Below are 15,398 nucleotides of genomic sequence, written 5' to 3'. Positions count from 1 at the left end.
ATTGCTTCAAGCCTCAACCACGAGAAGGGGGTCATTGAAAAGGACCACCTTCTATTCTATGATGGACGAATCTATGTCCCCCGTGACCATACTCTACAAGGAGAACTTATCTCCCATCACCATGATCACGTCTCTGCAGGACACCCAGGCATCGAAAAAACCAAAAAATTAGTCTTAAGAGACTACTGGTGGCCTAAAATGCGAAGAGACGTGGAAACCTACGTACGAGGATGCGAAGCGTGTCAAAGGACAAAAACTGATATGCAGCAGAAAGCAGCTCCACTACATCCCAACGCTGTACCATCTCGACCTTGGGAACACATCTCGGTCAACATGATTACCGGATTTCCAGAATCCAAGGGCTACAATGCGGTACTAGTCATTGTAGACCGATTCTCGAAATACATCGTGCTGATCCCATGCATGAAGGAACTCTCATCAAGTGGGTGGGCCAAAATCCTACGCGACAAAATTATTTGTTGATTTGGAGTCACCCCCTCCAAAGTCATCTCGGATCGAGGCCCACAATTCATCTCCAAGTTCATCACTGAGCTATATGCAATGATGAATATTCAAGGAAATCCGTCAATGGCCTATCACCCTCAGATGGATGGACAAACAGAGTGGGTTAACCAAGAACTCGAAAAATACCTTCAAGTCTTCGTTAACCACAAGCAGGACGACTGGAGCGAATGGCTGCAGTGGGCAGCATTCGCTCACAACAACCGCCAACACTCTGCAACGGGCTTTTCTCCCATCAAAGTAGTCTACGGACGAGATGGAGAAATTTGCCCAACCGCAGTGAGGCAGTCAGAAACACCATCGATAACTGACTTCATTGAAAGCCTCCAGAGAGTATGCAAACAAGTGGAAGACTCTTTGAATAAAGCCAACGAAGTTATGAGAAAGGCTTATGACAAACACACTCACCCTGTGCAGGAGTACCAACCAGGAGATAAAGTCTGGTTGGACTCAACCAACCTTCACCTCCCCCGACCGGCGAAAAAGCTAGGTGACAAACGCATCGGTCCCTTTGAAATAATTTCCAAAAAGGGACCCTCCGCATACGAACTAAAGCTGCTGCCAGGATGGAGGATCCATAACAAGTTCAATGAACGATACCTAACTCCATACGTTCCCCCGGAGTTTTCCAACCAGGAAAAACCTCCGCCACCCGAGCCAAAACTCGTGGAGGGCGAAGAAGAATATGAAGTAGAGGAACTACTTCAGGACCACGACCGCGCCGTCGGTCGAGGACACAGCCGGAAGACCATAATGGAATATTTGGTCAAATGGAAAGGATACCCAGTGGAGGAAGCTACTTGGGTCAAGAGGAGCAATCTCGCCAATGCCGAAGAACTCGTCAGGGAATACGAGAACAAGGAAGACCGCATACGGGATCATGATTTGCGACACTTGGAAAATGAAGGGGGATGTATAACCATATCATCTCCTGGCTCTTCAACCGAGAGCTCAACACTCTTTCCAACGGCCAGCAGGAATCATACCGATCCATTATCCTTCGACGAGCAGGGCTTTTATTCATCAGACACAGATGAAGACGTCTTCAAAGACGAGCATTCCATGTCTCCTCTAATGACTCAGACTGACCCTAGCTTCCTCTTAGAAGAACAGGGCATGTCTGCTTGGGAACAAAACAAGGACTATGAATAGGATATGGAATCTACTAACTCCCTCGACTGGGGGAGTGAGTACGTCTAAAGGACTGTCGGGACAACAGTCTTAGTCGGGGGGTATTATTATGGTTTTACCCCTATTTTCCTTATCTTATCTTATCCTTATCCATCAGAACCCCAGACCTACCTATCTTATCTCTTGGACCCATGATATTCTGCTGGCACATTCTTTACCCGATTAACCGGCTGCCATCACCCCAATTCACGCTGCCGCCTCCCAGATGACCAGTGACCCACATGTGCCATCACGCTTCTCTTGATGGCATCATGCTTCTTAGTAGTTGGATGAGAGTTGACCGCTAGTCGAGGGCGGTCTACGGGATGCAGCCTATTCAGACGGAGTCCCACGCAGGTACAGGTGATATGCGCTCTTTACTCTCATTCGTCGGGAGTACACTTCTTTTAGTGTCCTCCCTCCTCATTCGTTGAAAGACGCACTTCTCGCTGCACATGCCCTTGTAGACACTATTCTTAGTACGAGTCTAACATGTATTTAAGCTAGCCTACGCTGTAGCCTTAGACCCCAGCTTCGGCTAAGGTTACATACTCCTAACTCTTACAAGCTCCTTGCTTTTGCTATAAAGTGACGCCTAACTTCTCGCAATCTACCAATGCCTCTCTAACACTGAATCACCAAACGCGAGTGACAGGATAGAGATCAGCCTTGGTGAAGGTTCGAGTTAGTGCATAACAACTGACAGTCAAGCACTTTTTAGCATTTTGAGAGCAGATCCCACACCTCCATGCTATTGGATGAACCAGAGCTTTTCATAAGGGAGGCAGATGTCATAAGGCCATGGAAGGATCAAATGCCATACACATCAACTCAGAAAGCAACTATAAATAGATAGCCCCTGCAATGCATGTTTGCTGAGTGCATCACACAGCTTCAGCTTCAGCACTTCAGAAGCTTTAAGTGCTGTTGTTTACACAAGTACTCATCCTGAAAGCATGGCCTCTCTTCTACAGTTTGACTGTCATACCTATGAACTCCCAGAGTCTCTGCCAGATCTTTTGATGTTCAGAAAGTCAATTTCTGTTAGGACAGTTTGTGCTGTTCTGTTGTTCTGCTGTCACTGTCTTCAGTGGCTATTGATCTAATCCTGTATTTGTGACTGTTTTCAGAGTGTTGACTGCTATTATCACTTTTGTGTAAGTTCAGCCCAGTATGGATACCTGGTTAAATAAGTTCTGATTTCATGTGGCATGGTATTAGTCCAGGTTCTACATGCAGAAAACTGCCCACCTTCTCATGACAGAGACATCAAGACTCGTCTTCTAGATAATCATAACACATCTGTCAACCCAGTCCAAGTAAGAACTCCAGTGAACAGCACTGTGGCCCAGCAAGCCCCAGCTGGCATGGCCAGTCTACATGACATGACAGGGACATCGAGACAATCCATGTGCTGGAACCAAAACCTTATATGTCCATCCCTAATCTTGCCTAAGCAGTGGCAGAAAGGATGGTTCAACTGACAAGAGTTCATTTCATGTTTCTTCATTGATTAGTTTTCACTCTGACTTTTGCTCTAGGGATCAACTGTGGACAAACACTGGCATGTACAAAACTCCCAAACCTGGTGATGAGTTTCCCCTTGATCTGGGCAGATATCTGGAGCCCAGTCAAGGCTGGATGAATGAAGGCAGTGTGCATATTGATATGATGCATTGTCACCTTTCTAAGGCCCCCCTTCAGTCAGCTCTTAAGCCAAACCCACAAAGTCAGCTTTCACAGTTAGCAATGAATCTCTGAATACACCAGGATAATTACAACACACTTTCTTTCATTTTATCAAGGACTGCTGGACAGTAAACGTTTAATGTGGTGGTCAATTAGCCTATATTATCCATTCCACTTTGGTGTCCATCGTATACAACTACTAGTACATATTACATTATATACAGCCACATGTTATCAACCATTACTCTGAATCTGATATTTCTATGGCAGTGGTTCCACCAGATTCTCATCCTCTTTCAACTCCATTAGGTGCATCTTTAAAGCTTGTTCTTGTTCTCTTTCAATGTAGTCTGTCTCCATGAAGACTAATCCTCCATTCATTTGAGTCATCATCATCATCCTCGATATCATCTATCTCTATTATCTGGTTTGATGACTGTTTCCTGGGCTGCTTCAGTACTAGAGATACCTTATCATGTTGGTGTTGTTCAAGGATTGGGCTCTAATTAAAAGCATACATGCTGCTTGTAGTCTTGCCAGATGGTTATATACTCCACACACCATTTATCATAAAGCCCATTACCAGTGTTGGGGATGGGCCAAGAATGGATCTGAGAGTTGACCAAGGATGTACTGCCATGCCACTGGGTACTCCATCTGTTTAGTTTTATGTAGCCTTCACAACTGGGTCTTGATGCCTAGTAAAATGTAGTAATATGATGACATTAGCTTTTCTCATTCTCTTGTCCATTTTATGCAGGAGAATATCTGGAAGGGAAACATAATGTCCTCACTTTGTTTTGGACATCATTGCACTCACACAGAGGGTGAGATCCAGGCAAATTGTGAGTGTCACCTTAGCCGATGATGTTAAGGCCCAAGCAGCCAAGTAGATGGGTGAGAAGAGACAGCACAGAGTTGAGAGGGTGTTGTTTCTGCTTACTGTGGACATGGAGAATTAGATCTTAAGTGTCATGAGTGCTCAAGTCAAGATCGGTGCTAACTTGAATGTGATGGCAGCGCTGTTCCCATCTCCTCTACTGTTGGGATTTGGCAATCCGGCATCATGTCAAAGTTGCTTATTAAGGTAGAAGTCTTAGGAAAAGCATGGAAAGTTCTAGTAAAAGTACATTTAGTATAAAAGTAGGTACTTTAGTGTAGATCTTCATGTGTTTGCAGAGCTCAGCCAAGCACAATATTATTGGCTTGCTACCATGCATGTGACACTGGGAACAAACTGATACCCCATTTTCCAACATCTACTACACCTTGAACCCCATCAATCACATCACTTCCTCCAGATCCACCCTCTCCCTCAAAGCCTACATTCTCCCCAGCCCCTCCTCACCAAACATATCTATGATGGCATATTATTTTGGGTATCTCCACATGCCATCCCCTGCCCAGAACTTTTTTGCTGCATTATGAAACGCATTCTTCCTCCACCCACTCCAGGTGGAAAAGACAATGTGAGTGTGTGAGCCTAGGTATGCAAAAGAGCCTGGGAGGAAAGGTTCAAGGGTGTAGCTGGTTAGGAAGAGTTGAGCCCCAGGACTAGGAAAGGGGTTAGAGAGGGATTGGAGAGGAGGGGAAGGGAGGTTTACAGTAAGACCATCAATGATGCTTTGGATGGTAGACTCTGAGTACTCGAGCTTAGGGATACCCTCATACACAGACCTAGTCAGGTTCATGAGCCAGCAGTAATCCCACAAGTTGACAAACACACCAGTATCAATGGAAGCAGACGTCAAGTTGAAACTTGATGAGGTCAGTGAAAGAACAAGTTGTGAGGTATGCTGAGGAAATCGTTGAAGATTCTGTTTGGAGGAGTGATGCCATCATAGAACATTTAAGTGGAGATGAAGCCTGTTTCAATGAGAACTCAATAGTGGGAGAGGATGTGAATTGCACACCTGACTGCTAGTGTAGACATATATGTTGAGTATTGCGGCTTTGGGATTGATGACTTCTGAACAGAACTTGACAACTGCTGCACTGAATGTAGATAGAATGTGGCTATACCACCTTAGAGAAGTTAACCAGTTATCTCTGCTGATACTTCGAGGGCAGGTGTACCCAAATGGTATCCTGTGGGAATGTTCTTAGGATAAACCAAGTAATGATACTGTAGTTATTGCTGTGTCCCATTAAAATAATTAATAACAGGAGATCTAAGAGATAGATATGTACCTTAAGTGAAAAGTAAAGCTTCAGATCCATTCAGTGCTACCAGCTTGTACACAAGCACATTGTCAATGGAAAGCCTGTACTGGTCACTCAACCACAAATACCCTTTGGAAATGTGTTCAGTTAGGACTTAGATCATCACATGCATATGCACCACCACCAAGAGTGAACCCAGTCACACCAACCCCCTATACCCTCCCCTGAGTATGTTCACACCCTGAGAGCTAGCACCCAGCACTGCATAGATGTCATCCCAATATTACCAGCACCAACCACTATCATCTGTGTTGCAGAGTTGTATGTGACCAGTCTTGTAGGATCCTTTTGAGGTGCTTGGTTACTCTTCTGTGGACCTTGATTGAACTGCTTCTCATCAATGGGATCATTGTCATGCTGGCATTAGCCTCAATATTGATGTTTGCTGCTATGTACCACCAGTCTATTCTCACTGTCTCTCAGTATTGGTCCATGTCACCAACTTTGCCTATCTCTGCTCTAAGTGATGATCAAAAAAGAACTGATGATGCAAACAAAGATAGATTGACTTAGATACATTGTGCAACACCCAACCTTCTAAAGATTTAACAAGTACTGGAAATGGAAACTGTCTCTGGAAGAGATCAGGTTTCATCGAGCTCATTATGGGTACATGTTGAAATCACTTCCCCTGCTTTTCTTACAGATGCACCATTTCCAGGGTAAACTCTCTCTGATCATTTGCAGCCATATCACGGTTTAACCTACAGATGCCAATACCCTTTCCAATCCCTTTCCTAGCTACTGGCATGACGATTAAAACTTTCTTACCTTTTTTCTATCAATTTTGCAGTCAAATCTGATCAGGATTCATGCTATGGCAGAGCAAGATCAATCTGACAGCTGTGCTAAATTCTCACCAGGATGGTTTCTTTAATTCTCTTACATGGTGCAACTTCCTCCATGATTCAATAGAACCAATCTTTGAGAGGCTTAAGTCAATTCAGTTTGCAATCGCCACTTTTCCTATGATACAGGGCTTTGTCCAGGAATATCTCACTTCAAGTTGCAACTCTATTACAAGTTGTTAACTATCAATGTATACAATGGCTCACTTATTCACCAAACACATTTGGCATGTAAGGATTCTGATTCAACTTAATACTGATGGTCATCTTTGCAGTAGCCAATGAGCGTGGCCATGAGCTCCACTGTTTATAATGGTAGGGTCAGTATGTGTTATTCTCATAACCCACTACCCTATTTCTCTTACTTTGCCTTATGATGACTCAGGGAGATATTCCATCCAATCTTACAGATGAAGACAAAGCTTATGTGTTTCAATATCTTGATTCCAGTCTGAACTCCCAAATTTTCCTCGTGTTATTGCATGGTGTGCAACAATGTTTAGTGCCTTGACATGTATGTGTTGACTGATGACAGGCATATACACTGTGTTGGGATTTTGCTGGAAAGTTCTAGAAGGGGAAATCCAGCATCATGCTGAGAGTTGCTGCATAAGCACGAGACTAGTAGAAAGTTGTAGTATATTCTAGATTACATTGTGAAGTAGTATAAATACAGGCTCTGTAGGAGCCATAGAATAATAAGTTCATATCAACTGGCCTTACCAGCCAGGAGTCTACCCTGCGCAACACCGAGGATTCCAACACACCGGCATTCTTGCTGTTACATTGTGGAATATATGTGAGCAAGGAGCATCTATACTATGACATCTAAGCTGACATGAGTGGCACAGTCATCAACAAGTGCTGGCGGATCCAACAAGTCTTGGTTATTGTTATTATTCTCCTCTATGCTCTGACTACTATCAATGTTGCTGCCACTTTGTCATTTCTATGCTCTGGATTCATTGAAAATGGGCAAAGTTTTTGGACCATATACTCGAAGTTTATTGGTGTGAACCAAGCAACCTATTTGGAGACAGGTGCTACAGCCTCTATGAGTACCATTCTCACAGACTCATATATTGTGTGTGCTGCTTCACTGGCAATTATCCATGTCAGCTTACCACCTTTTCGACTCTAGATTTGATGCTGTTGGACAGTTTGGGGGTGGTGCTGGCTTATTGTTCTGCTTCCAATCCTTTCCCTAATTTCCACAACTGATAAAGTGTCCGATCTCATCTATCCTTTTCATATATTCAACTTTATGTGTAGTGTCGAAAGTCATTGATGTACATCATGAGTACTTCAGTGGATCAAATTCAGTAGTATTCATGACACTCTACATGTCCTTCATCCTGGCAACGACACTATGGTGCACATTGGTCATCATCTTCCATGTTTTGACTGTTGCTGGGGTTAGATGTGGAGCAGGTGGCCGACTGAGAGTTTATCACCATTTCATTGAAGTGCTAGTGGAATCCTCTGCTCTCTATTCAATAGCTTTGCTCCTGGACTTGGCTTTCTTCATTCACGATGATCTTAAAACATATTACTTTAATGTAATAGCTGTCATTGCAAGGGTGCGTTCACTACCTTGGACTTCCTCGTCATTTATCAAACACTTTGTGTAGGGAGTTGCACCCACGCTCCTTGTTGGCAGAGTAGCGGCAGGACACACACACCCAACCGAAGAACATGACAAAAGTGTGACAGTGTCAACCCTTCGTTTCCAGATGGCTTCCCAACTTTCTCAACCTTCGCAACCTTCCACTTCAAGTTTTCAGGAATCCACCATGCAGAGCGCAGTCCTTGAAGCGGACATTGAAGCCCAGACGGAGCGGTCGGATGAGCTCATGGTAGTTGTTGAAAGGATGCAATAGGGCTCATGGCGAATGTCTGAATATCGGGGTTCAGAGACTTACAGGCCGTCACAGTCTGTCTTTCGTTGTTGTATTCTTTTTCATCATCGTACTCCAGTGTAAGATTTCATAGAGAATTAATTAGGGTCACTCTCATCCGTATAAGTATGGCCTCGTATGTATCCATGATTGCTTCCTGTGATCCGATTAGCGAGGGTCATAAGAACCTAGTGCCGGTCCCTCGTAGGGAAGGGATCCTCACTAACTGAATTTTTCACTGATATGGTTAAGAATACCAGAGCATTTTTCTACTTTTGGAGTAGCCGGAGGCCATACAGGTTGATTCCCATGTACAAAGAAGTTTCCCCAGGCGATGCAAAGTTTTATTTCGCGTACCGCCCCCTTGGTTTTGCGTATGAGTCCCGATTCGGATTTGAGCCACAGTAGTAAGCTGATGGCCCGCCTTTGAGTGCCCATTGTGCACGACCAACCCACGCCTGTTCATGACGGAGCGACTGTGGAAAAGGCCTATCGGGGCCTTTCATTGGTGCGTATGACCACCCTGCCGGTGGGACATAAGTAGTATTGCGAACAAGCTTTAACGTGGGATCTCAGTGTATATCGGGATAGAGGACATCGACAATGATTTACCTCTTGGCTCCGAGTCGCTTGAACTTTGGTCACAGTCGGGACTCGGTGGATAACAGTGGTGTTCTCTGGGGTTCTTACATGGACTGTGGGAACAGACGACGTGTTGCGATCGTGAGCGGTCGCACCAGAATCCGAGTCGGTTGCCGCAGGGGCTTGCTGGACCACTGCCAGGGTTCTTACTCGGAGTGAGGGACGATCATCTATAAGGCGAGTCTCAATGTCCCTATCGTGAGAAGGTGGGCGGTTCTCTGCACGTAGGACCTGAACCAGTGCCGCGCTAAGAATCAGAATCAGGTTATATGTACTTGTTACTGGGTGGGCTGAACGTACACAAAAGTGATAACGGCCGTCAACACTCCGAAAATGGTCACAAATACGGGATTAGATCGATAGCCACCGAGGACAGTGATAGTGGAACAGCAGAACAGCACGAATTGTAATAGGAATTGCCTTTGGGAATGTCGGAAGATCTGGAAGAGACTCCGATGGGAGGTCGTGGGCATGACAGTCAAGCTGTAGAAGAGAGGCCATGCTTCCATGATCTTGAAGTACTTGTATAAACAACAGTACTTGAAGCTGTGTGATGAACATACACTGCAGGGGCTGTCTATTTATAGCCCCTTCCTCCGCGCAGTACCACACCCCCAGGCCATAGTCCATTCTCGGAGCGAAGAAACCTACGAAGAGCCGGCGTACGAACCCATGTGGCATCCCCGAGGCCGAGCTTGACGCTGCGACTCCCTTCCCCGTAGCATATTCAACATGCTAGCGCTCTTATGACCCCCGCCTCCCTTGTGACAAGCCCTAATTCACCCAATAGGGGGATGTTCCCTCAAAATGCTTGACTGTCGATGCTGTTCCTCGGGTGCGTTTCGACTTTTGAAAACCACCGGTATGAAGGAACTCAGACGGACAACCTGAGATTGATATGCACAGATCAAAACTGCGTGATAAAATGACAATGAACCTGTACACTAACTCATCGGTGACTGCGCCATCGTAGATATATAGCACCAGTACATGATTACAAGTCCGGTATCGGTCTCGACCTTCCCCCAAGTTCCGGCACCTTCAAGGTAAAACTGTCCAATCGCCTCACCGAGGGACAACGGTCCCCAAATACATGCACGAATCGTCCAATCCTCGATCCCAAGTATAGAGGTTGAACGCCACAAGGATACCATACACTCTGGATTCTGGAATAGATAGATATTGTTAAGAAAGACGGACGAGGTCCAAGCTCCACAGGATATTAGGCTTTTTAGTATACCTACCTATAAGCAACCCCACGATGGGGAGTGACCGATACTGTGCCACCGATGAAAAAAAAAGAGATGCGATACCCTGAAGACGCGGCATTGAACAGGACGACGAACTTGTTACTGAATGGATCGATACACGCCACTGAGGCCTGAGAATGTAGGAATGCGCATAATTAGAACTAGAATACAAGAGATAGGTGACATACAATGCTGCTTGGGAGAACAGAACCCAGCCCCCCCCCCTGCCCGCCGAACGGCCACGAGCTAGTAATTCCAATCTTACATCCTGCGTTGGATAATCACGATTAGTTCAAATTGTGCATTGGTGGTAGACATTCCCAAGGAGGTCGATCGTGTGGTCTGTAGAGGATCACAGAAGAGGGGGATCGTCGAGATGGTATGAATCTCATCTGGGGAGGTGCCGGTGAATCAGATATCCTTCGAAGCACATATTCTGTTCTATCCCCCGTGGCCTGTCCGCAGTAATAGAGGATTCGCATCCGGAAATCTTGGGTATGGACCGGATTACCCTGTGCTATAGATGACCGGGTGCGTCTCCTTGATGCTAGCGGACCATTGTTTGGATACGATAGAGTAGATTGGACGCGGAACTGAGTTGGAAGAGAATGCCACAAGTTCGGTTTCTCGGCCCACAGCCTTGAGAATTTGGTCCCAGATGCATTCCTCCCAACTGTTCTAGTCCGACAAGATTTCAGGCAGCCTTGCGAGTAGAGAAGCGAGGGATATCTGTTCGTATGCGACGTGCTTTCTTTTACATAGCAGACACGGAGGGGTGGGAAGGCGAGGGTACGCAGGAGGACGAGCGCAAAAGGATGTCCAAGTCTACTGTAGTGGAAGAGTCTGCGTCATGGTAGCAGAAAAGGTACCCGGGCCGTGTTAGTTTCGATCATTGAAGCCAAGGCTGATCCAGTGACACCGACTCGGATCTCATACATACCGGAACTCCCTCATCATTATGGCCCTCACCAGCACCCACCAACGATGTCCATCCGCCCAGAGTCGACTATTATATTCATCTGCGATATGCAGAATAAGTTTCGTAAGTCAAAGCATTTCAGCCAAGGTTCGCGGCGCCCAATGAAGTTGTTGTTTGCTAGGACCAGCGATACATGGATATGACCAAGTCGTACCTACCGTCAACAAAATGCTCAAGATCGCAAAGGTGTGCCGGTGCCGGTGAGGAGGGGAACCACTAACGATAGGCTGACTACTCGGAGTTTTGTAGATTGTGGGTTGTGAAGTCCTCGTAACGACGCAGAACTGCAAAGGTCCGTCGTTGGTTGGCTACTGGGATCTTACCTTACCTTACCTTATGCAGCGCTGGGCCCAACAGACCCAGCCATCGACCTCGTTTCCCTAGGGAGTCTCCACGTCGGGACAGCCGACAAGACGCTATTCTCAATGCTCACTCCCGAGGTGAACAACGTGCTCCTCTCGAGGCCCCACATCAAGACCGTCGTGCTTATGGGTATCGAGGTGCGCTTACCCCCACCCCTGTTTATGACTGCCCCCTACCAACCCCGCTTAGGCCCACATTTGCATCCTCCAAACCGCCCTCGGTCTCCTCGAAGGACATAAATTCAAGGTATACATCCTTGCGGATGGGGTAGCTTCGAGCCACCCAACGGAGATGAACATCGCGCTGGATAGGCTGCGCCATGAGGGCGTGGTGGTTAGTACGAGTGAGAGCAGCGGCGTTTGAGTTGATTGGGGATGCCAAGGTGGAGGGGTTCAGGGCGTTTAGTAGGGTTATTAAGGAGAGTAAGGTGTCTGCAGGTGGTGTTGGTGGGAAGATGTAGTTTTATTCTGCGCAAGTAGAGATATACTGCATAACCGGTGTACAGATTCTCTAAGCCGGTCCTGTTGACTCTGATGTTGCCTCCATCCTCGGTACCGGCCTTTCTGTAGTTCTTGCATTTGGCGGAAAATACGGGCATTCCTCGACTCATTCATACCCTCACCCCCGACGTCTCCCGGTTTCCATCCCTCCGTCCCTGCTAAGTAAAAGAAAGCACTCAAAACACAGGCTTCATTTGGTCGGAAGCACGTCGCGTACGAACAGATATTCTCGTTTCTCTCCTCGCAAGGCTGCGTTTCACTGGTTGGCGAGGTCCTGAAATGTTGATCTGGACTTGAGCTTGAACGGTCGCCAGTTCTCTAGGAAGGTTGGCAGAAATATATCTAGGAGCAAATTGTCAAGTTCCGGGCCGAGAAACCGAACTTGGCTTCCATCCGAGCTTAGCATTCTCTTCCTTCCACGTCCAAGTCTTCTCAATCTGCTCTATCGTACCCAAACAATGGGCCGCCATCATCAAGGAGACGCACCCGGTCAGGGTATCTATACACCATCCGGTCCATACCCAAACCGCTACTACAACACAATCAGAATTCCGGGTGCGAACCCTCTATTATAGCGAACTGGCCGCGTGGATAGAATCCGTGCTTCGAAGGATATCGGCCTCCCCAGATGAGATTCATACTATCTCGACGATCCTCAGGTCCACATCCCCCGCTTCTGGGTTCCTCTACAGAAGCCATGACCGTGTGGCTGCCCCCCTCTCTGAATGGGAATGTCTAGGTTCGTTGACTACGGATGCACAACTTAAACTTGATATCCCAACCCCCGATGATTATCCAACGCAGGATCTTTCCTGGCTCGTGCTGTCCGCGTCATGTTTGGCGAGCGGGGGTTCTGTTCCTTCAAACAGCGTCGTATGTCACCGTATATATTCTAGTTCTAATTATGCGCATTCCTACATCCCCAGGCCTCAGTGGGGTGTATCGATCCGTTCAGAAACAATTTCGTCATCCTGTTCAATGCTGTCGATCCGGCGTCTTCAGGATATCGCATCCCTTCCATCAGTGGCGCAGTATCGGTCACTCAACCAGAGCTTCTCATAAGGGAGGCGGGCGTCATAGGACCATGGAAGGATCAAAGGCCATGCACAATGAATAGCTATGCACTGGCAACCAAAGCGCGGAATAGAAAACGACTATGAATAGATGGCGTCTATATATTCGCCAAGTGCATCACATAGCTTCGGCGCTTGAAAAGCTCCAAGTGCTGTTGTTTGTATAAGTACTTATCCTAAAAGTATGGCCTCTCTTATACGATTTCGTTGTTATGCCTATGGACTCCCAGAGTCTCCGCCAGATCTTTCGACGTTCACAAAGACAACTTCTGTTACAGTTTGTGCTGTTCTGCTGTTCCACTATCACTGTCCTCGGTGGCTATCGATCTAATCCCGTATTCGTGACCGTCTTCGGAGTGCTGACGGCTGTTATCACTTTTGTGTAAGGTGCAGGCCAGGACGGATACCTGATGAAATAATTCTGATTTCACGTAGCGCGGCACTAGTTCAAGTTCTAACGTGTAGAAAACCGCCCACCTTCGCACGAGAGGGACATTGAGACTCGTCTTCTGAGATCGCCCCCGTTCGTAAACCCCATAACGCACTGGGTTCCGATCGACTCGGATCCAGTACGACAGCATCTATTCAATGCGGTGTTGAGTTCATCTTCAGGTGATGCAACACACTGTTTCAGTCGATAGTACGAACTCTGACCATGTTCACTGGGAGATCACTCGGTTGACACGATGTTTCTGAGTTCACAGCGGCAAGATGCGTCGTCCCTATCCAATGAAGGCCCCAGAAGTGACTATTACCAGATTCAATCAGAGTGTTCCCACGATTTCCGGGACTAAAGGTTCATTGGCAGTCCATGGTAGTGTCTGTCAGTGTATAAGCTAATTGCTTATCAGCAGATACTAAAGGCAACGGAGAACTGAAGATACCCTCAGGTATGCGATAACGAATGTTGATGACCTGACGAGTTGTCAAAGTTAACATCTCTTTGGGTTCCAAATCGTCTTCGGCTTCCAAATCAACGGATGATTCTATTATATAGTCCACGAAGAACAAGAGAAAGGCCAGGGAAATTGGGAAAGGCGAGGTTAGTAAGCCCAACACTTAACTTGAAGTAAGTATTCATTGGACTCACTGAACCTTAATGTAAATCACCTTGGTAATGGAAAGTAGATATGTAGTGGATATCGTCAACTAACGTTAACGTGACTCTCCTTCGGCGCCGTAGTGACCCTTGTCGGCAATGACATTTAGAACTACACTTGAAACGTTCTAAACCCCAGGTCATTTCCACGGTTCGCTTCGTCGTGAACCGTGGGACTGATCTTTACGGACTACTCACAATAGGGGTCAAGAGTTTTAACTGTGTGAACATTAGTGGTGCTAGGGCTGGAGAGGTTGTGTAGGTGGTGGCAAAATTAAATGTAATTGCTACAAACAACGATGTATATTACAATTTGCGCAAGTAGAATAACCTGGTGAACAGAGTCTCTAGGCCGGTCCTGTCCCTCCATCCTCGCCCTACTCTGGTACCGGCCTTTATGTGGTTTGATAGATTCCGGCTACACTTGCGTTTGGCGGAATACGGAGCATTCTCTCAGTGTCGGCATCGTTATATTCAACCATGCCATGCTGCAAACCTCTTATAGCTAAGCCCTGGTATGATGCAGCGACATTGAGATCACTTACGTCTACCTCACGAATAATCTCTTAGACCTGACAGGCCGCGCAGCCCCGACACGCCCTGTTTCCTCTTGATATAGCCTATATGCTTCCCGAAGATGGTCGGGTGACAGTGGGCCTGTTTCTCCTCGGCGTGCTTGTACTGCGCGAGCTGTGACGGGTAAGCGATACGAAGACAAAAGGGTGGCAGTGTGTGCTAACCTTTCTCAACGACCTCTCCGACGAACACTTTGGCGAAACCGGCGACAATCTGGGCCACAGGTTGGGAGACTTGTTGTCCGACGGTTTGTTGGATGACCTGTTGTGGTGGAGTGTTAGGATAAGGTTTGAGAGAGGGAAGGGGGAGGGTTGACCTTGCGAACGGCTTGTTTGGGTAGAGCGTGTCGTCTGTACGCCTCGAAACGGTCATATTGATCTGGACTGAAGTTGTCCATCAGGACCCTAACAAGGAACACGAGTCAGAGAACAGTGAGATCCCATGACAGAATAAATGCGCACTTGAGGTTATCCTTCGATTGACTCTGGAACGAGAGTTGCGCCGAGTAATCATCATCTGCCATTGCGGGGAGCATCTCGTCGTCTCCTTCTCCATCTTCGTCTATC

General features: G+C 46.7%; 6 protein-coding genes across 6 annotated transcripts; 4 read left to right on the top strand and 2 right to left on the bottom strand.

The window, feature by feature from the left end:
• Positions 1–3,089: 3,089 nt before the first annotated feature.
• Positions 3,090–3,408, top strand: EV420DRAFT_1255439 (uncharacterized protein; the record flags this gene model as incomplete). The annotated part of the gene is made up of 2 exons (XM_060466765.1): positions 3,090–3,166; positions 3,210–3,408. Coding segments are annotated over 2 exons (276 nt in total), but the record flags the coding sequence as incomplete, so codon positions are not given.
• Positions 3,409–7,290: 3,882 nt separating this feature from the next.
• EV420DRAFT_1684260 (uncharacterized protein) lies at positions 7,291–8,450 on the top strand (the record flags this gene model as incomplete). Its single annotated transcript, XM_060479256.1, has 3 exons — positions 7,291–7,492; positions 7,725–8,032; positions 8,084–8,450. The coding sequence occupies 3 exons, from the start codon at positions 7,291–7,293 to the stop codon at positions 8,330–8,332; spliced, it is 759 nt and encodes a 252-aa protein (XP_060338031.1). The 3' UTR covers positions 8,333–8,450.
• Positions 8,451–8,798: 348 nt separating this feature from the next.
• On the bottom strand, positions 8,799–9,633 carry EV420DRAFT_426963 (uncharacterized protein). Its single transcript, XM_060482061.1, has 2 exons — positions 9,293–9,633; positions 8,799–9,239 (listed from the first exon to the last, which is right to left on the bottom strand). Exons 1-2 carry the CDS (start codon positions 9,499–9,501, stop codon positions 8,840–8,842), a joined length of 609 nt encoding a protein of 202 aa, XP_060338030.1. The 5' UTR covers positions 9,502–9,633; the 3' UTR covers positions 8,799–8,839.
• A 1,507-nt stretch (positions 9,634–11,140) lies between these two features.
• Positions 11,141–11,972, top strand: EV420DRAFT_426882 (Isochorismatase-like protein). The gene is made up of 5 exons (XM_060482060.1): positions 11,141–11,284; positions 11,343–11,407; positions 11,471–11,513; positions 11,564–11,721; positions 11,774–11,972. The coding sequence occupies exons 1-5, from the start codon at positions 11,227–11,229 to the stop codon at positions 11,945–11,947; spliced, it is 498 nt and encodes a 165-aa protein (XP_060338029.1). The 5' UTR covers positions 11,141–11,226; the 3' UTR covers positions 11,948–11,972.
• Positions 11,973–13,258: 1,286 nt separating this feature from the next.
• Positions 13,259–13,668, top strand: EV420DRAFT_426875 (uncharacterized protein). Its single transcript, XM_060482059.1, has 2 exons — positions 13,259–13,539; positions 13,604–13,668. Exons 1-2 carry the CDS (start codon positions 13,370–13,372, stop codon positions 13,620–13,622), a joined length of 189 nt encoding a protein of 62 aa, XP_060338028.1. The 5' UTR covers positions 13,259–13,369; the 3' UTR covers positions 13,623–13,668.
• A 908-nt stretch (positions 13,669–14,576) lies between these two features.
• EV420DRAFT_1501165 (histone-fold-containing protein) lies at positions 14,577–15,315 on the bottom strand. Its single transcript, XM_060471041.1, has 4 exons — positions 15,149–15,315; positions 14,997–15,093; positions 14,802–14,946; positions 14,577–14,744 (listed from the first exon to the last, which is right to left on the bottom strand). Exons 1-3 carry the CDS (start codon positions 15,227–15,229, stop codon positions 14,804–14,806), a joined length of 321 nt encoding a protein of 106 aa, XP_060338027.1. The 5' UTR covers positions 15,230–15,315; the 3' UTR covers positions 14,577–14,744; positions 14,802–14,803.
• Between the last annotated feature and the right edge of the window lie 83 nt (positions 15,316–15,398).

Source organism: Desarmillaria tabescens (genome assembly GCF_030435595.1).
Source record: "Desarmillaria tabescens strain CCBAS 213 chromosome Unknown EV420scaffold_2, whole genome shotgun sequence".
In the NCBI taxonomy this organism is placed as follows: domain Eukaryota; kingdom Fungi; phylum Basidiomycota; class Agaricomycetes; order Agaricales; family Physalacriaceae; genus Desarmillaria; species Desarmillaria tabescens.
This window is presented reverse-complemented; position numbering and strand designations above follow the sequence as displayed.